Source organism: Artemia sp. Qi Xiang Cuo, chromosome 8, assembly GCF_049724085.1.
Source record: "Artemia sp. Qi Xiang Cuo chromosome 8, ASM4972408v1, whole genome shotgun sequence".
Lineage (NCBI taxonomy): Eukaryota > Metazoa > Arthropoda > Branchiopoda > Anostraca > Artemiidae > Artemia > Artemia sp. Qi Xiang Cuo.
Genome location: NC_142801.1, coordinates 35,923,944 through 35,944,911, shown reverse-complemented (window position 1 = coordinate 35,944,911; position 20,968 = coordinate 35,923,944). Strand labels below are relative to the sequence as shown.

Below are 20,968 nucleotides of genomic sequence, written 5' to 3'. Positions count from 1 at the left end.
GAGGGGGGTGTTGAACTAATAAAATGTACTACATGCATACTAATACTACTACTGCTAGCAGTAGTAGTGCTGTTACTATTAATGCTACTATTACTAAGGCTAATAGTATTATAGTGAAACATTGAGGAACTTATGATTGGGATTTTCGACTAAATAAAACACACTAGGTGCATGCAGGTTTTCAAAGGGTGTATCAGCAACATCTCGGAAACGGCTTAAAGTGTTAAGTTGAAACTACCAGGGCATGAGGAGGGGATACTGAACTAGACCAAAAAGGCACAATGACCAAAGGCATTATTACTAGTACTACTACTACTACAGCTCTCAATGCTCCTACTATTATTTCTGCCATTGTGAATACTAATATTGCTAATGCTAAGGGCATTAGGTAGAATTTCCAAAGAAAGGTGAGGGCAGTTTTAAACTAAATCAAAACACACTATGTGCATGCAGGTAGTCGAAACGGCACATCAGCAACATCAAAGGAAATACTTAGAGTATTAAGGTGAAGCTTTCAGGGCATTTTGAGGAGGATTTTGAACTGAATTAAAACACACTATGTATATGTTGATTATCAAAGGGGTATATTAACACTATTCCAGAAAAAAGAAAACCTTAGGCTAATAAGTTCAAAGGTTAATAATGTTGCTACAACGTTTGCTACTACTTCTACTACTGCTACAGCTATAATTGCTGCTACTATTGAACTTATTCAAAATAGTTTTAGTGCATCCAGGTTGTCAAAACAGGGGGAATTTCTTAGGACAGGGGGAATTTCTTAGGACTGGAATAGAATATAAAGTAGAAACTTTCAGGGAAAGCTTACGTTGCTTCAAAACTAAATCAAAAGGCACTACGGTATGTGCGTGCTGGTTGTCCATAAGGAAGTATTAGTAATATAACGAGAACAGTTGAGGGTACTAAGTTGAAATTTTCAGGGCTACTAATATTACTGCTTCTACTACTACTATTCAATTAAATAGCGCAGATACAATATCTTAGGAACTGAATAGGTTATTAAGTTTTATTTCTCAGGGAAATATGATAAGGTGTAAAGCTAAATCAAAAGATACTATGTGCATCCAGAGTGTAAAAAAGATGTATATGAAATATCCCAGTAACAGCTTGAGATTTCATGTTGAAACCCCAAAGATCATGCAGATTTTCAACATACAGATTTGAATAGTTCCCCCCGTACCCATCAAACCAAAGCATTATAAAATAACTGTTGTTACGAATTGTTGCATATCTTCGTCCAACATATATATATTGTAAGCCAAAATCTGGATTCTTAAAGAGAAAAACCGAAAAGATTTAAAATATTCTTTTCTTTACCATTTGAAAAGACATGTCAATTAAAACAAATAGAAATTAATTTCCAAAAACTTTTCCCACAAAAAATATTCAAAGAAAAGTAAAGAGCTATATTACACCAATGATGAGCAAAAATACAGTAGAATAGTTTTTCAGGTGTAAAACTAGCACAAACTACCATCAATAAATAAATGAAGCCCAAAACGAACAGAAATTACAATAATAACCAATTCAAACTCAAAACGAAACTAAGAGGAGTAAGGCTAACACCACCCCCCCCCCCTACGTGCCTACTAAAGACGAGAACATGCTTAGTGATTTAATGGAACAAAACATATTTTATATGTTTTCTCTTTTTTCAACTTCAATAAATCCAAAACTATTTAGACCTTCAGGAATGAATATCAGTATATATGTTACCCTTAATGTCCGGAATCTGGTTAATATCGACATTCACCGGCGAATGTGCGAAATTCTTTTTTCTCTGCTTGAATTCAATTAGCTTTGTTAGTCAGGTTCTACATTCTTGTGCAGGTTATAACTGTAAAAATTAAAGTATGGCTAAATCATGGTAGTTTAGGTTAGGTTAAATTTGGTTATAAATATCAGAAATGGGTTAAAAACCCAACCTAACCCAACTTAACATAACCAAACCTAACCTGTCATCATCAAACCCTGCATTAAATTGTACAAGTTGACTGGCGACACTGACTAAATCCAAGGAGAAAAAGAGGTATTTCAAACAATAACAGGTGAATGTCGACATTCATTCACGTTAACATATATATTGAACTTTGTCGATCCGGATTCACTTGCTTTTTCAGTAATAATGGTTATGATTATGATTTTTTTTTTTTTTATTATACGAGTCTCTGTGATTGCAACTTGAAAGATTAACACTATAGCAGTCATAGTAACCAAAATTTTTAAAATTTTTGCGAAATCTTTTTTGAACAAGCTTTAGAAACAACTGCAAAATGAAGAAGAATCGCGATTTGAGGTTTCTTTAATTAATAATAGACAAATTGGAACATTAAATAAATTTCTTTAAACTTTCGCTCACGATATAACGTTCAAATAAGAGACGCCGGCCTAAACTCATAAAAACAAAAATCAGGTGTTGAGCTTCGACTTCACATCATTTTTATCAAACATTTTAGTGTCAGTGATTACAAGATTTACAGAGAGCCGCCCTATTTTGGTGCATTGTGATTGGTTTATTATAACGATACATGGCTAACTTGGCTGAAAAAAGTAAGCGAAGTTGGGACATTTTACGTTTATGATTGCGAAAAATCAGGAAACATTTGTAAGAAGAATCTACTAGAATAGCTATAAACATTTCCCGCCTAATCTAGCACAGAAAATATTTCAATTGAGAATCCGCTTCTAATTTCATATTCCGCAACTGACAGTTTCAAACGCAAGATGCTGGTGCCATGCCTTTCGAAAACCTAATAAAAATTACTGTTTAAGGGTGCTTGATTTAGGAGTCAGATAAAGGGAGTGACAAAGGAACAGTACATATATAGTTTGAACAGTACATTATATAATTTTTTTTCAATTTTGTCTTAAGGAATAGTAATAGCATTTAAATATATATTTTAATATCATAAAGTAAAACTAAAACACTATCAATATTCAGTTCTTACTCAACTATTCTCAGGCATAGTGACATCCATGAGAGGGATACATATTTCTGACATCGCACTAGCTAAGTATGAAAAATCAGAAAACGTGGGGGAAAGAAGAAAACAATCAGCAAAATCAAAGTTAGAGAAAAAATAGAGAGAAATACAAATATAATGGCCAAGATCTCTACTCAACCCTCCTCAGTGCAGAAGTATAAGAAATATTAAGATAAAAGGTAACTATAATGGTGACTATTCTTTCAATTAATCTGCATGGTAAAATATCTTTGCGAAGGCAAATTCGTAAGAATTTCAAAAATAGCCTGAAACCAAACAAAGTGGTGCATCAAAATGAAAGCTGCACCATTGGAATCATCATGGTCGAAAATCACACTTTGGAGAATTACAGTCCCCCATCTTAAGCAACATGGAAAATCAGTAACATGGAACTATTTAAAAAATTGCAAAATTCAAAAACAGCTGTTATCCTTTGAACGAATGAATTTACTTCAATGCGGCGTAGTTAGAGCAAGAGGTTGCTAAAGGGGAGCAAAGCTCGAATATTTAGCTAACCATAGATAGACCTTAAAAGCTACGAAAAACGCATGGGGCACTAAATACACATTAAATATACACACAATTTACAGAAAAACGCTGACTCATTAATAACAAGGCAAATATGAGGATTGGGGAGCAGTAAGGCCTGCCTGTACAGTTTATAAAACATACACGAGCTCTTTACCCATGCATGAAACCTAGTCACAGGGCTACAAGAATACTATATATATATATATATATATATATATATATATATATATATATATATATATATATATATATATATATATATATATATATATATATATATATATATATATATATATATATATATATATATATATATATATATATATATATATATATATATATATATATATATTTATATATTTATATATATATATATATATATATATCCTCCTGGGACCTGGTGTCCACGTCTGTGGACACCCCCATAAAATATTTTTTGTGCAAAGGCATTGCCATCTAGCAAAGATTTCGTTGTTTCAACGTGCTTTTTGGACCTGGAAAGCCATCTACCATTTTTTTCAGAGATTTTCTTCGACTTTTAGTGGTGTTTTTAATAACTAGAAAAGGCAAAAGTAAGGACATGAAAACAATCAAAGGTAATAAAAAAGAAAAAAAAAGACAGTGGTGAGAACGAGTTGTGAGGAAAATCAGGTGTACTCTCTTGATTGTAGACAGTGCTTAGATTTTTTTAAAAGCAGTTAGTTTGATAAGTGCCATCTTGTGGAACTTGGAAAACCTCCATGTCCACGTCTGTGGACAGGCGGTTCCAATCGAGTAAAGAGCTAGGGTTGATTTTTCGTAGTTCAAATCTTGATTCTAATGGGGATAGCAGAAGCCAATGATTGTTTGATTTACTAAATTGACAACAACCTAGCCGCCACTCACCCATAAGAAATTGCCACCTCTGTAAAGTGTCCCCACCCCCCCCCATTATGTCTCCCTTACCCGTTTATTACTTAATTTATAAAAAAATTTAATTCACTTTTTTAAAAAAAAAATCAACCAAAATAAAAAACCCTAAGTATGCTAAAAATTAAAATATTTTTTATATATTATTTTTTCCTTGTTGAATATTTGGTTATTTTATTTGTTACCCTTTTTATCTTTTTATTTTACGACCTTAAAAATATTTTATAGTTATGAACTATATTTATGAGTTTTGTATTTTGTGTTTTCTGACTGTTACCTGTCGTGTTTTCGTTACAGTGGTAACTATGTGTTGCTATTGTATTATTTTGTTATTGTATTTTTTTTTTACTCAGAAATGCAAATTTGGTCCACTAGGGTTTGTGATAGTTCTTTTGCCAATCTCTATCTATCTAGCTATTAGTTTCAAGCTTACTGAACCTGTTCCTTTATTGTAGTTTCCCTTGATGACGCCCTTGGATTGCTCGATGAGAGTGACCTGGACTCTCTGATTTAGATGATGATGAGGAATGGATAAAAAACCACTCCTTGTCGTCTTCAGACTGTGATGGTGAACCAGCTGTTGCAGCCATTCCGTCATCAAGCAGTTATGCTGTTCTTCCAGATGTTAAAAATGAAGAATCTGATGATGACGTACCCTTAGCAACCCGTGCCAAACGCTTGAAGGCTGACAAAGTAGCAGCAACCTTGTCCTGGAGGAAGTCTCAGCGGTTCGATAATCATCGTGGCCCGGACATGGGCCCCACTCATTTCCAGGACCACGACGATTGGAGTAGAGAACAATTCTTTTTGCAATATTACCCGGAGAGCTTCTTCGAACGTATAGCTTTTTGCATGAACTACAACTATCAGTTGGCTCACCACAAAAGCTTGAATGTAACTCCAGACGAGCTGAAAAGTTTTGTTGGCATTGTCATCCTGATGGGTAAACTCAAGTTTCCTCGGATCCGCATGTACTGGTCTGGGAAGTTTAGGGTGGAAGCCATATCACAAAAGATGACTCGAGACAGATTCTTCCCAATCCGGTCAAACCTTAAGTTCGTTGTTTTTTCAGAAATCTCAGACTAAAAAAAAACAAAAATAGGCTTTTGAAGGTGAAGCCGATTCTTGACAACTTCAGGAATATCTGTCTCCAGTTGCCACGTGACAGTAACTGTTCAATTGACGAATAGATGAGACCCTTCCAGGGTTTGTCGACTCTCAAGCAATATGTACCTAACAAGCCCAATCCAGTTGGATTAAAGAATTTTGCCCTTGCCAGCTCCTTTGGGCTGATACTTGACTCCCAAATCAACAAAGGAGCCACCACCTTAAGAGAGGATCTTAGCACACATAGCCTTTAAGCTGGGAACATAATGTGATTGTCTGAGACTCCACCAGAAAGTACATACCTTTCTTTTTACCGATTTTTCTCGTATGTTAAGCTCCTCGACATGCTGGCTGAAAGAAAAATAAATGCGACCGGAACTATCATGAAGAACCGTTTGGGTGCCAACGGCCCAACGCTTTTTACCGAAACAGAAATGAAAGAAAGGGCAGAGGAACCTCTGTCATGTCTTTGCGCTCAGATAGAAAAGTAGCCGTGACCCAGTGGTATGATAACAAAGTGGTTCTCCTGTCTTCAAACTGCAAAGGTATAGAAGAGGAGAAAGAGGTCAAACGATATGACAAGCGCCAGGGGTCTTACGTGCAGGTCAAATTTCCACAAGTAGTCTCCGACTACAACACCTACATGGGTGGGAAGTTTCTGGTGACCTCAAACAGCTCATTGATTTTCGTTTCAACGTGGCCGAGTTTTTGCTCAATTCTGGAAGCTCGGAGTCACGAGGTCAAGAAAATAGCAACGAAGAGCCATTGGGTGAAACTCAACACCGTGTTTTGAGTGTGAAAAAGAGGCCAATCCCTCCACCATATGCCAGAGCTGCACTGCATCTACCAGAATTTTGTGACTTGGCGAATGCGGCCCGATACAGAAGGCCTGGATGCTGCAAAAGGTCAAGACGGATGTGCTCGCAGTGTAAAATCATTCTCTGCTTGAAACGAGACAACAACTGCCTCAAGAAATTTCATGAAGAGTAATGTTTTGTTTTCAACGTTTTGACATATCTCTTTTAATAGACAAAACAGATTTTTACTATACACTTAGCTTAATAGGGACCCAATTTCCACATCTGTGGACGTCCTCCAGGGGGTGTGAGGGGGGTCAACTTTTTTTTTTAGTTGATCAATGGTCAAAATGATTTTTTTTTAAGTCAACTACAAAGAAATGAACATAATTAGAAAAGTATTTCTATGGTCGGGTCTCAGGAGGATATATATATATATATATATATATATATATATATATATATATATATATATATATATATATATATATATATATATATATATATATATATATATATATATATATATATATATATATATATATATATATATATATATATATATATTTTTTTTTATATATATATATATATATATATATATATATATATATATATATATATATATATATATATATATATATATATATATATATATATATATATATATATATATATATATATATATATATATATATATATATATATATATATATATATATATATATATATATATATATATATATATATATATATATATATATATATATATATATATATATATATATATATATATATATATATATATATATATATATATATATATGTTTCTTTGCTGTTTCGAGAAGAACAAGCGTAAAAAAATTGATTTTATTACAAGAACAAAAATTACTTTTTATTTGACTAGAAGATGGCTGTCTAGTCTGATGACCCAGAAAGACCTTTAAAAGGTCACTTGAAAGTTCAACACGAAGTTATTAGTTTTTTTGTATCTTACATATACAATGATGCACCCAGAATTAATGAGAGTGGCGTTTAGCTCAGCTTTTGCTATGGATGCGTCTACAGCGATTATTACCCTCAAGAACCAGTAATGTAACTCCAGGATCAGTCAAAAGTATCACATAAGAATATCATTACCAGATATATCGGGGATGCAGCAAATTTAAATCTCCAAATCTTGCAATGCAAAATACAAATGCTAAAATTTAAATAACAAAGCTTATAGAACAATTACATCAGACCCAATATTGAGCATCAGCTGAAGTTAAATCTTTACCTTCACAGTAGTTTCGTTTGGCAAACTACCATCATCCGAGAAAAGTCGCTTTAAAGTAGCAGTGAGTTCATACTGGCTAGAATTCCAAGGAGGTAAAATATCCTCTGTAAATCCATCATTTTCACTTTCTTCGTCTCTTTTCCATGTACCAGGAATCCAAAGAAAACTGACTGATGAAAGGTTACGTCTCCAAATGATCACTAGTCGACGATCTGGCTTTCTCACCATGCTCTCGTCTGAAATTCATAATAAAAAACATGGATCATTCCAACTAAAAAGATTTCAAACTCCAGAAGCTATCTATGACGAAAAAAAGTCCATCAATTAATATGCATGCGCATGATTACAACTACTAATCTACGAAGGTGAATGTCCGAGAGCAATATCTCCAAAGAAGGGTAGAAGCTCGAAAAATATTAACTGCAAATACACTGTCACCTATTTTATTGACATTGCGTCATCAAACCAATTTCGTAGATAAAAAAAATAACATGTGGATTTTGAAAAACAAGCACATTGATTTATGTTCAACATAATCTATTTAACACCAGAATCTGGAGATAACTCCGGGATTAAGTCTATAAAAAAGCTTCCATCACTTAGAATATAATAGGCTACTTAAGCCACCAAAACACTTATGAACTCAACCACTCAAGTACACCTATGGAAATTTCTCCTTTTTTAAATGAAACTTTAAACTATTCTAAATATGGGTCACATATGGCAAGTAGTCACACATGGCAAGTATTCACTTATATTATTGGTGTCTAGACGAATGTTTGTACTCCTCCCTTCCTCCAGAAATACATGTGTAACAGACGTGGTGAAGAAATATCTGGTCTTATGTGGGCTTGTAATGACAGCTGTATTTCAGTTGGTCGTCGTATCATAATTTAGATACTGAACTAGGTAAATTATGAGAAGTTAAAAAAATTGGACTAGTTTAAGCATAACTAGTTAAAGATATCGATCCAGTTATAGATATAAACTGGTTATGCATGTAGAAATTATAGCATCACCTATCAGGGGCGTCTCGAGGGGGGGGGGCACACACCCCCCAGAAAATGTTTTTGGCATTCGGTAAAATTTTCGCCCAAGGCGAAAATTTCGACAGAAATTTTGCAAAATCGGCCGAAATTTAGCAAAATTCTTGATTTCTGCAGAAAATTCGGCATAAATCAGGTATCGATTCGGTATAATTTACGAAGATCGCCCCCCCCCCCAATAAAATGAGCCTCAGGACGCCCCTGTCACCTATAGTTAACTCAATGTCACACTCCTTATAATACAAAAGACTTATGTAGATCATATTTAAAATGGTAAATGCAGACCAGGTGTGGCTATGAAATAACGGGACTAATTACCACGCTAATTACCACGTCTGCGGTCAGGTTAGGCTAGCCCTGGCCATATATTGCATAAGATCCCTTTTTTCCCCAAGAAATGATAAGTGCTTAAGTAGAGCAAAGAACTATCGAGAAATTTGATAATGAAAACTGAATAATGCGCAACTAGAACTTTTTTATTCATTAAAGGAAGCATTTGGGAATAAAATGTAAAACACAAGGGTTTCTGAATGGTTCAACTACAGTAGCGGATAAAACCTCAAAAATTAGCGACACTCTTTGACGTCAGAAGAAGAAAAATAAAATTTTAATCGGTAATCTGATCCGATCTGACCATCGGTCAACTGTTTTTGCAATTACTGAATTTGTAGAAATAGACCAAGCAAGCGAAATGAAAACTTTAATGATAAACATGACTAGTAAAAAGTGTGAGCAAAAGCAGTGCCGAGCAAGATTGGTGATACATATACAAATTCAGTGAATATTGACTAAAGTGACATCCAAGCAAGCTAGTGATTACATAAGGGAGAAAAAAATCAAGTGATACGAACACATATGACCTATCGGTCGAACCTCAAATAACAATAACAACAAGCAGTGCCAAAAATTGTCATGACCGAAAAAAAAGGTCATAAAAGTATTTGTTGTGATGTTTTAAATGATACTGAAAATGACCCAAAATTTTCCTGGAATCGTTTAACTTAACTGGGCTCCTATAAGTCTAACTGTTAGTCAGCATTACTATCTTGACGTTCTTGCTCAAAGCTGTGAGGAAAATCAGAAGAAAAGGACCCGAGTTTTGGAATAAGTGATCATGTGTTTTTAAGAAGACAGTTACGGAGTCACACTGGAATGTCTTACAAGCCATTTCCAACCAAGCATCACAACAGAGCGTTAGACATGCACCTTGCGCCAGGTAGCTTTTATCTGTTCCTCCAAAATCCAAATTGAAATATGTAACATTTGCCCCCTGTGGAGCTGTGAAAAAAATCAGCAGAGAACTCAAAATAAGCTTACAAATGAGAACTGCCAGTTTCGAACTATGGGAGATTCACAAGGAGCAATACAGGCATAAAAGAAATGTATTATTGAAGGGAATAGAATTTAAATATGTAAGAAAAAATATTACAGCACAAGTCATATTAATGTACAGTCACACCTCGTAGATTTGAGCTTATATAATGCATACACGTTGATTTTTTTTTATACAAATAACCAAAGCGTTAGTCATTTTCCTCGGTATTAAAAAATCTGAAGGTAACTGAAGTGACCGAATTTAACTGAATCAATTTACTAATTCTATATTACTTGATTTAATGGCAGCAGATACACATGTACGTAGGAACTAATTGAAAGCAGGGATTACTAATTTAGTCAAAACCGAAAAAACAGGTATAATACATGAAAACTAGACTAGATTGTTTTGAAAATCGTTAAAATTTCAAAACTTGTGACTGGCTAGTTGTAGATAGCTTGAGTGGCTGTAGATAGGCAATATCTTATATTTAGTTAGACGTCTTAATACCCTGCACTTTATTCTTGTCAGTTTTTATACCAACTTGGTGGCTTTGATTAGGTTTTGAACTTGTTTTTGGCAGCTCCTTAACCAATAACCAGCAAATGAATATTGTCAGCGTACAATAGTTTATCGATGAAAATTCTACCATTTCGACATCACATTCGGGGTAAAGATAACAAATTGAACAAGTGTAGTGTGGAAACAGAATACAAAATAGTACGAGATGACTCCTCGCTCATCGATCATCTCGTACGAGATGATCGCTTGTCGGTATATGATAAAACAGCCAAGCTCCATCATGTATTGACGTTTTGTACTTATTATTTTTTCAACCAATATAGTTTTAGATTATAGAGAGATGATTTTTTACTTCCAAAGTTTCTTATAGTCGATGCTCAGAACCTACAATGTAATTTTTCATTTTACTTCCGACCGTGGAATAGATAGACGAACATCTTTTATCCCTAGCCGAAGTTACTAGTTACTTTTACGTCGTAGCCAAGTGGTAACCGCGCTAGACTTGTAATCCTTTGTCCGTGAGGACAGGGGTTCGAGCCCTGGTTTCGCTGGTTATTTGGTTTGGAACAGGGTTTAGTTGCGTGACTTTGTAAGCTCAGTCAGAGTCCTCCCAATTCTAATATATACCTAGAGAAATGTAGGGAAGGTAAACAGGAAGGGTGTGCGAAAGTACAGGATAGCTGGCCCCAATGACTTCATTGCACTTCATGGCTGAAGGGCCATGAAACGAAGATCAGCACTGCCCGTAGGGACTATAAAGTCCAATGCCGTATTATTTACCTTTTTATCTTTATTATCATGCGTATCGTGTTTTCTGCTGGCAATAAAGAGCCATAATAAAATAAAATAGTTCACGACTAGCTAGGGATAGTTATGTTTACCAGCTTCAATTAACGCTTGCACAAATGCTTGCTGTCCTTTCTTCGAAATATAGACAAACCCCACTCTGTCCTTTCCCGGTCCTCTATACACTTTTGCGTATTTGCGAAGAGACTCCTGAGCATCTTCATCTTCTTCTTCTGTAACGAGCATAACGCATAGACGTCTACGCACTCGAGATGAGTCAAGCGGACAAAGTTCATCCAAAATTTTCTGAAAAAATAAATTGGAATTATTAAATTAAATTAATTATTGCGATAGACCAGTATATTATAATGTGAAGCATAAAGTGAAATACCCCAAGAAACACAAACTTGCCAGAATTACGTGAACACTTAACAGAATTTATCTCCATATATTACATTTACATGGAATTTATATATTAGAATTTATAACCATAGTTCCATAGAATTCATCTTATTTTGTGATTTTTGAATAAGGCGTGACTGTTTTGTATATATTCAGTGATAACATCGATTGACTTCTTGACAGCTCTCTTAAGTCTAATAAGTGCCTTCAAAAAACATCATCATGTCATTTATCATCTTGATCAGCTAACATATCCACTCAGCATACGTTTTGTTTTTCAGTAGCTTTATACCATTTCATAGTAAGTCAGGGCCGTAACCGGAGGAGAGCGAAGGGATGTACATCAAGTATTTTTAATCCTTTTTTTGCTGTTACATTGAAAAATAGTGCGTAAGTCAACGGAAATTATAAAAGCTCAAACCTGGAGCCCTATTTCTCCTATGTGCAGCAGGAGCAAAAAAATATTTTCCTTCATTACAGAATTCGGCCAATATTTCCCCAAAAAGGTTATTAGAATGTTATATTTGTCTCTTATTCATCCATGTTTCCTGCACTGTGTTACAGTTAGGTCATCGACGTTCACTAGCCATTTATATCCGCCTCGTGTGTTACAAAATAAAGCTGTAAGAGTTTTGAAAAATGACTTGTCCCAGAATTAGGTAAAATCGAGCTATCACCAATTAAAATTATACCATTTTTTGGTTTGGTTAAATTTCATGTAAATTAGTTTATGTATAAATTTTTTTTTTTTTTATCCTTTGTTACCTGTCTGTATTTCGGAATTTTATAAAGAAAGGGAATACAGTTATGAAACTAGAAATGTTGAATTAGTTAGAACACCGGTTCCAATTGCCACCAAATCTAAATTTTCTACTATGTATACTGGTTCTGAAGTCTGGAACAGGCTTCCACCGGAAGTAAAACGTAAGAAGACCCTTGAGAAATTCCTTGCTTCTTTGCGATGTATTTGTTTTAACCAGTATTGTAGACATGGATTGGGTGATTGATTTGGGAGTGAGTATATGCTTGTGAGTATTAAAAGAGAAATTGATTCGTGTGTTGATTGAGGTGAGTGTCATTATGTGAAAGGAAGAATGATGAATCATAGAGTATGAGTGTGGAATTCCTTTAAGTTTCCTATAAAAATACATTATCTTTGGAATGTTGATTAATTGTTTAGTAGGGAAGGGGGAGGAGACGAGGAGTCAAAGAGTTTTTTTTCTGAGGAAGTGTATTAGTGTATTATCAGTTGAAGTGTCCTTTTTTTGGATCGTCCCAAACACGCTAATATGCGTCGGGACCTATTTTGATATTGTTAGTACTATATGCAGTTTTGTTTTGTTAGTATTATATGGAGATTTCGGTGATTGCAGTTTGCTATGTTAGTATTATTGGAGATGTCTATGTTGTGTTTTTTTGTGATCCATTTGTTAAAAAAAAACTAAAAAAAAAAAAAAATACGGTAGGATGGTAAATCGAAATGTGTATAAAAATCAATTTTTGTTTCCGTTTCAAATAAAAAAAAAGTATGCACATGGTTTTCATTCATTATACTACTACAACTACTAAAAACTCACCGCAGCACCAAGCCGCCTGAGGCCAACACAGCTACGCACTCTCCTCCTCCATTCCAATCTATTCAAAGCCTCCCTTTTTACACCCTCCCACGAAGTTCCCATTTCCTTTAAATATTTCTTTATGACGTCCTCCCACTCCAGACGAGGACTACCTGATTTCCGTTTAGCCCTAGACGGTTGGCCGAAACGAACAATCTTCAGCAATCTGTCATCCTTCATCCACAAAACGTGCCCTAGCCACCTCAACCTTTCTTTCATTATAGCCCTACAGAGCGGTATAGAACCACATTTTTCGTATAGCCTATTGTTTGAAATACAGTCTGTCAGCCGGGTACCCAGAACAATCCATAAGCAATTTCTCTGGAAAACATCTAGCAAATCTTCATCCGCTTTTCGGAGCGTCCATGCTTCAGAGCCATATTTGAAAACTGTCACCACTGTAGCTTCTAATATTCGAATCTTGGTTTGCAGAATTATCTTCCAATTCTTCCAAACTTTTTTTAACTGTGAAAAACACCCTGAGCCTTGCATATTCTACTTTTAACATCTTCACTGCTCCCACCATCTTTGCTAATAATACTACCAAGGTAAGTGAAGCTGCCCACCTGATCAATCTTTTGATTACCCAACGTCACCTTTTCATCTTCACTTATTCCTAGCCTTAGTGACTTAGTCTTCTTAATATTAATTTTCAAACCTATTCTTGCACCCTGAACTCGCAAAACCTCTAAAACTCCATTCATTTTACTCACATTTTCATCTAAGATGCTTAAATCATCAGCATAATCTAAGTCCAGGAGAGTTTTTCCTCCCCATTTGATTCCGTGGTCTCCCATTGCCTTTCGTGTGCTCCTTAAGACAAAGTAAATCAAAATAATTCATATAAAGGGGGATAGAACACAACTCCGCTTAACTCCTGATTTAATACAAAACCAGCTGCTAACCTCATTTCCTACCTTAATCGCAGGAGTGTTATTCTCTTAGATAGCACTAATTACTATAATGTATTTTTCTGGTATACCATACAAGGATAAAACCTTTACTAAAGCTCTTCTATCAACAGAATCGAACGCTTGCTCATAACCTATAAAACCGAGGATCAAAGGTGTTTGAAAACTCATGTACCTCTCAAATATTAGCCTAAGAGTAAAAATGAGGTCAACACATCATCTGTCTTTTCTAAAGCCGCACTGTTCTTCTTTTAAAACTTTATCTATGGCGTCTCTCAGTCTAAAAAGTATCATATTACTAAGTAATTTACTACCTACAGAGACCAGACTCACTTTTATCACCTTTACCAAACTCAATTTTATCACCTTTCTTATAAAGTGGCTTAATTAAGGTTTTCTTAAAATCGTTAGGTACTTCCCCTTTTTCAAAAATCATATTCATAATCTTCAGTAACGTATTTCTAACCTCAGAGCCAACATATTTAAGAAACTCATTTACCACCCTATCAGCACCTGTAGGCTTATTATTTTTTAATCCTTTTAGTACTGTTGCTAATTCCTCCTCACAAAACATATCTTCCTTCACATCCAAGATATCACAAACTTTTTCAGTTTCATCTTTTCCTACAACTCCATCTCGGTTAAGCAAATACTCAAAATGTTCGGCCCATCTGTCTTTAGTTTTTTCCTTACCGCTAATTGCGGCCCCATTCCTACCTTTAACTGGGCCAAGTCCGGATTGACTACTCCCTCTCAATTTGTTAACATGCCAGTGCAATATTTTACTATTATGCCGCCTAGCTGCATCTTCCAGATCCTCGGCAATTTTATCCATGGCCTCCACTTCACACCTCCTTCGTTCATATTTTAATGCTTTCTCCATTTTCTTTACATTCCTTTTGTTTTCATGAAAAACAAAAATATCTTTAAAAGATATTGGATGAGGTTGTTTTTAGCTTTTCAACAGGAAAGCTTATGACATGAACTGTACAGAGCAAAGGCACATTCCTCATTGAGACACATGATTAAATCCAACATTTTGGATGCCAACCCCCCATAAAATTGTGTGAGTTTTGAATTTACACGGAAAAAATTAATTAGCATTGTCATAGGAAAAAAAAGAAGAAACAAATTAAATGGTTATATGCTACTATTATTAACAACTTACTGCAGCGCCAAGCCACCTGAGCGCAAGCTGCTTTCTGCTTAGTCTTTCATAAAAGACTTTTATCAAAGGTTCTAAGCTTAATAGTTGGCACTGAAATTGGACAAATGCAGCCTTTGAAAGCCAAAAGCTACAAAAGCATAAATTAGATAAAAGAATCGGCACAGACCAGATTTTAATTAATTGAAAACTCTATCTATTTTTTCGACAATCAGTAAACACACATTATTTCTCTAGGGGCTAACAGGGACAATTTTTAAATTTCGATAGCTCCCTTCTCCCGCCCAAGTAATGATACCTATTTGGGATCTTGAAAATGCTATTATGGCATTCTAGTTTAGTTAAATGGTTAGAATTAAATAGTTATTATACAAGGAAGGATTTTGACCTTAAAATAAAAAAAACACAGCTGTTTCTCAAATCTCAACTATTCCTACATGTCATGAAAGGATGTAAAACGAATTGAAAACGATAAAAGAACCTCAAATTATCCTTTGAAAATAGAAGTATAGAAAAACCGATTTTTTTCATCGACTTAATGTAAACAGCTGCTCAGTTACCTATTTGGGATCTTGAAGATGCTATTATAGCATTCAATACACTACAGACTTTTTCTTGAAAAATATTAATATAAGTATTTGAAACTAAAATAGAAGTATTTGAGTTTTAGGAAGCTGCTTCTGAAAACCTTGCATCAAAGAAACGCAACTTAGTTTCCCTTGTAAATTCCCAGGATAAAATATGCTACAGGAATTTATACATGTACTTGAAATTCCTAAGTAACTCTGGGTCTACCTTCAAAGGAAGAATGGGTGTCTCTTGAAGGTTGAAGAGTTACACGATTTTTCGATGCAATATTATTGGTTTATTGATCTGGTAAATGGTTTTCATTAGGTTTTTCTTTCTAGTTAATCTCAATCTTCTTAGAACGGTAATACAACATTTACCCAAAGTAGTTACATTTTTGCTAGTTAAAGTCAAAGGTTAAATGTAATAAAACGATACAATAATGAATAAAAAAATGGCATAAAGAATGGTACAACAACAAATATGATTCCTCGATAAGAAAATATCCGCCATCTAGTGACTCTTTCAGAACAAAAATGACAATAGCCAGGACGTAAAGGCCAAGAATTTAAAAAAATGACGAAATACGAAAAAAAATACATTTTTCCCACAAACATTCTTTTCAACAAAGACGAAAATTATAAATTCTATTATTAAATTTTGCAATGGAAAATGTATGCAATGTCGCATATGCCAAACACCAGCTCTAAAAATACGATATCAATCTGGATCCACTCAGACAGTGAGTAAAAACAAATTGAGAGAAATAAATTCAGTTTTGGGTTCTCCATGTCCTAATAAAGGTTATAATATTAGCTAAAACACTTTACACTCGCATCACAGATAAAAAAAAAATTTGCGAACCTTCTACACGGCAATGGTAAAATAAAAGTAATTTACTTCAGCTCCTCTTACCTTTAATGGGAGAATTAATAGTAAATATAGTAAATATAGAAATAAAAGCATATATATATAAAGCATATAAATATAGAATAGTAAATATAGAAATAAAAGCATATGTATATAAAGCATATAAATATAGAATAGTAAATATAGAAATAAAAGCAGTAGCATATACCCAAGATGTTATTGTGATAAAGACGGTTATTGGGCTGCACCGCCTTAACATTGTAAGATGTATACCTAAATAATAACGAAGACTTCCCTGCCTTTTCATGGTACAAAACAAAACGAGACAACTAGGAATCTTGTGAAGACAGCAGCTCATACAGTGAACATTTCAAATCGAATATTTTTGTTGTATAAACAACAGCCGTCTTCAGCAAAATATAATATTAAAAAAAATGAAGAGAAAATTAACTTCCTCAAAAAAACTCGTCGATAAAAAATTTTGAACTAAAAGCGTATAATAAATTTTGAAGGAGTCTGAGCGTTCTCAACACAAATAGATTCAGCAAAGAATTCAAAAAAAAGGTTATTCATCAGGGTTGCCACCTTGGCCTGGAAGAATTTACTAAATCTGAGAGGAAAAATTTACTAAATTGTATCTGTTTTTACTAAATGCCCAAAAAAAATTTTTTTGCGCACCATCAAGCCCCGATTTTTACTATACAAGGATAATCAATAGGATTTCCACAATCTTTTTTACTTTTTTCTTTTTTTTTTCTCTTTTCCTCTTTTCTTTCGTTTTCATAGTATGATTGAAAATTCCGGAAACCTATAAGTTCAAAAATCTTTTTTTTATCATTTGAATGTACTGCTGGATAGGCTTCATATTCCAGATGCGGTGTATCCAAGACGTCAAACAATAGTCTGGAATCTTCGATTCTGTAAATCCTGCTGGCGAAGCCCGGCTTTAGATTTATCAATGGTCTTCAGGTCATAAAATTCAGATATATTGAAAAATTAACAATCAACGAAGAAAAACAGCTACAACTCAAATTCACGAAGCAATTCAGGCGATGGAGTGCTTAGAATCTGAGGTGTGTTTGAAATTTGTCCCCCATTTTCCGTTTTTAGGTTTAAAATCTAAACCCTTCAATTTTGCATTTTTACGAGGAAATTTGCCACTTTTAAAACACTTATTGGGCTGGTCTTTACATAAGGGATAAGCTGCTTACAAAGATTTCTGGCAAATTTTAAAGCAATTAATTTAGGATTTTTTTGAACTGATTTTTTCTGGATTCAAGGGAATCAAAAACCAATACAATCTATGTCACTTCAAAATGGAAATGACGTAATCGGCTACCGGTTTAGTTGCAAAAATATGTAAATTAAAAAGTGCACCTCAAATTGGACTAGGGCTGCCAAGAAAAAGAAGTTTTATATAGCATACAATAATTTGTTTAAAAAAATATAATTGTGTAATATTCTTCAGGTAAGGCAAACCATACAAATTGAAAAGTAAGAAGAAAAATATGTAGGCACAATTAAAAAAAGTTGCACTTAAAAGGCTTTAATCGTCCTCGGTCTCATCCGAATTTAAAGTATCCACTAGTGTCGAATTCTGACTGAGGGGATCTACTTGTTTCCATATCTTGATAGCCTGAGTCAAACCGCTGGGGATCACTCAGTCCTGTACTCCACTTGACGACCTGAGAACAAGCTGCTTCGCTTTCATCAGGGACGAAACACTCGAGACATTTAGCCTATTCCTGTTTTTGGTTTTGATGACCAACAAAATCAAGAACTGTCTATCTGCTCCAGCACTTGAATCGGGTAAGGTTCAGAGAATCAGAAAGAACTAGGGCAAGTATGGAAAAAGTTCGTTTCCAGCAGCGTCTTTAAAAATGGACAAGGCTAACTAACAAACGTAGCAGCTGTTATGAGAGTTGTTATGAAATTTTCTGAACACAAATTAAGCCGGCATACCAGTCCTGATTTTGAATAATTTGCCTTTCAAAGCGAGTTTCCTTCCCATCTACCATCATGAGAATATTCCAATGGGGGAAAAAAAACCTTCTCAGTCGCTGAGGCTTTTGGGTGTTGCCAAGTTGGAGGAATCAACGAGACAGTACATTTCCAACATCAAAATGAGTAATAAAAATAAGAAATGCCTTACCTGAGAAGATATTCTTGGTAATATGAGATACTTATTTGCCTCCAATACATCAGTCATTGTAGAAAATGGCAAATCCGGCATACTTAATTTCGCTGCAGGAGTCTCGACTTCTTCTTGGAATACGAACATAGAGTCCATAGTACTTGGGATATTATAACGATCTTGAATCTGCGTTGTCTCTCCCTCAATCAATCTTGCATACCTGAAAGAGGCACATTCAGGATAATTTACTCCATCCCCACAACACTGGATTAGATTTGCTATTAAGCTCATATAGCTGATAAACAGCAACTGTAAAAGAATTTTTTCCTATCGTGCATTTCTTGTTACACTGTTATGTTATTTCCGTTCTAAGTGAATATCTTGTTTATGCCTTGGTAGAACGGCTTAATCAGAATACTGCCATTAATAGACAAAACCCTTGAATTATTACTGCCTAGAGTAAGGGTGGGAGGATATACACTGGTTAAAATTATAATTTTGAGTATTGTCTCTCCTCTACCACTCTTGTATACCTGAATATATGAAACCTAAATATATTGAATCTATTAGCATTAATGATAATTACAACACACAAGCTCAAAAGAAACGTTTCATCAAAACTATTTCAATCATATTATAACATTAAAATGTTTTCAAAAATTTGCAAAATAACTCTCAGTAAGAAAACTGATATAGACGTCATCCAGTCAAGCGTACTTAAAAACAAAGGGCTTGGGTATTAACGTTACCAAGGTTACGGGCGCGCTAAATTTTATGCAGTAAATTTCAGCGACAGCTGGAACCCAGTAAAGAACGAATAACGGTCCATAGTAACCATAAATTCTGTGGTTCCTTCTTTATTAGATTCAACCAAGAAAAAGCCGAAGGCTTTTTCCTGCGTGTGAAATATGATTAGAATCCCAATGGAAAAAAGCTATGGTGCCTATTCCAAATGTTGGGATGCACTCGTGTGCAACCGTGTAGGAAAGTGCACACATCGTTGTACGGTTTATTTTCTAAACCTCTGAAATTGAAAGGAATTATAGCAAACTGTATATATTTCGGATCCCATAGATGAGTAATTGTTTGTGGAAGTTTTGTTTTACGCTAAAACAAATACAGCGTTTTGGAGCTAGAGACCTCCGAAATTACTCATCGTTGGGATTTAGAATATATACAGTACGCAATATTTCCCTTTCAATTTCAGAGATTCAGAAAACAAACAGTGCAACGATATCCTTATAGACTATTTTTTACTTACAGGCAAAAAATTGACCTGTTTTACACGGCTGCGAGCCGAAATTTAACACGGGGCAAATTTTCTGGATGGGGTGGGGGGGGGGGGGCTAAGCCTAGAACTGTTTCAACATGACTAGTTGCAATAAAATGTATTACTATCGCCCAGTTATATTGATTGATGAAGCTACATGATACCTTAGACTCTACATTTACTTTTCAATTGAATGAGGCATTCTCGGAGGAATGTTTCGAGGGGCGGGATAACTTCATTGACATAGTAAATTGGTCAATAGTCTGCATTCCAAATCTTCGGATACGGACCAGCCTTATGTACAATACCATCGTTTTTATCTATATCTAAAAACATCGTACTACCCTCTAGAAACACCCTTAAACCCTTAAAAAACAGTCCTCTAAAAATATTTTAGGGAAGAAATCTGCCAGTGCTCGGCGGAAGTTTCAACTACATTGCACTGAAGAGGATGGCAATCTTAACTTTAAACTAATCTTTCCTATAACTTACGATGAAAAACTAAACAAACAGTAGAAAACGAATCCACACGCTTTTGTAAAGAAAATATACGCCCTTTACAAGCTGAGCTTCTTGGGCGTGTAAAAACCTTACGTTTGTAATTGTTTTTTTTAGTATTAATATATTGACTGATTGATTGATTGAATCAAGAAAAAGCTTTGGGCCTTTTCTTAGCTGAATCTAGTAAATAACAAACGGCAGGAAATCCGGCAGCCGAGTCATTGAAATGTGACATCAAACC

General features: G+C 34.7%; 1 protein-coding gene across 1 annotated transcript in view; it reads right to left on the bottom strand.

Moving 5' to 3' along the window:
• l(3)80Fg (dnaJ homolog subfamily C member 16 l(3)80Fg) overlaps positions 1 to 20,968 on the bottom strand; it is a 125,756-nt gene that overhangs the window by 72,587 nt on the left and 32,201 nt on the right. Inside the window, exons 6-8 of the mRNA XM_089093398.1 lie at positions 18,975 to 19,176; positions 11,387 to 11,597; positions 7,623 to 7,858 (exon numbers count right to left, since the gene is read on the bottom strand). Coding sequence (XP_088949524.1) covers positions 7,623 to 7,858; positions 11,387 to 11,597; positions 18,975 to 19,176 — 649 coding nt within the window. The remainder of the gene's footprint in view (positions 1 to 7,622; positions 7,859 to 11,386; positions 11,598 to 18,974; positions 19,177 to 20,968) is intronic.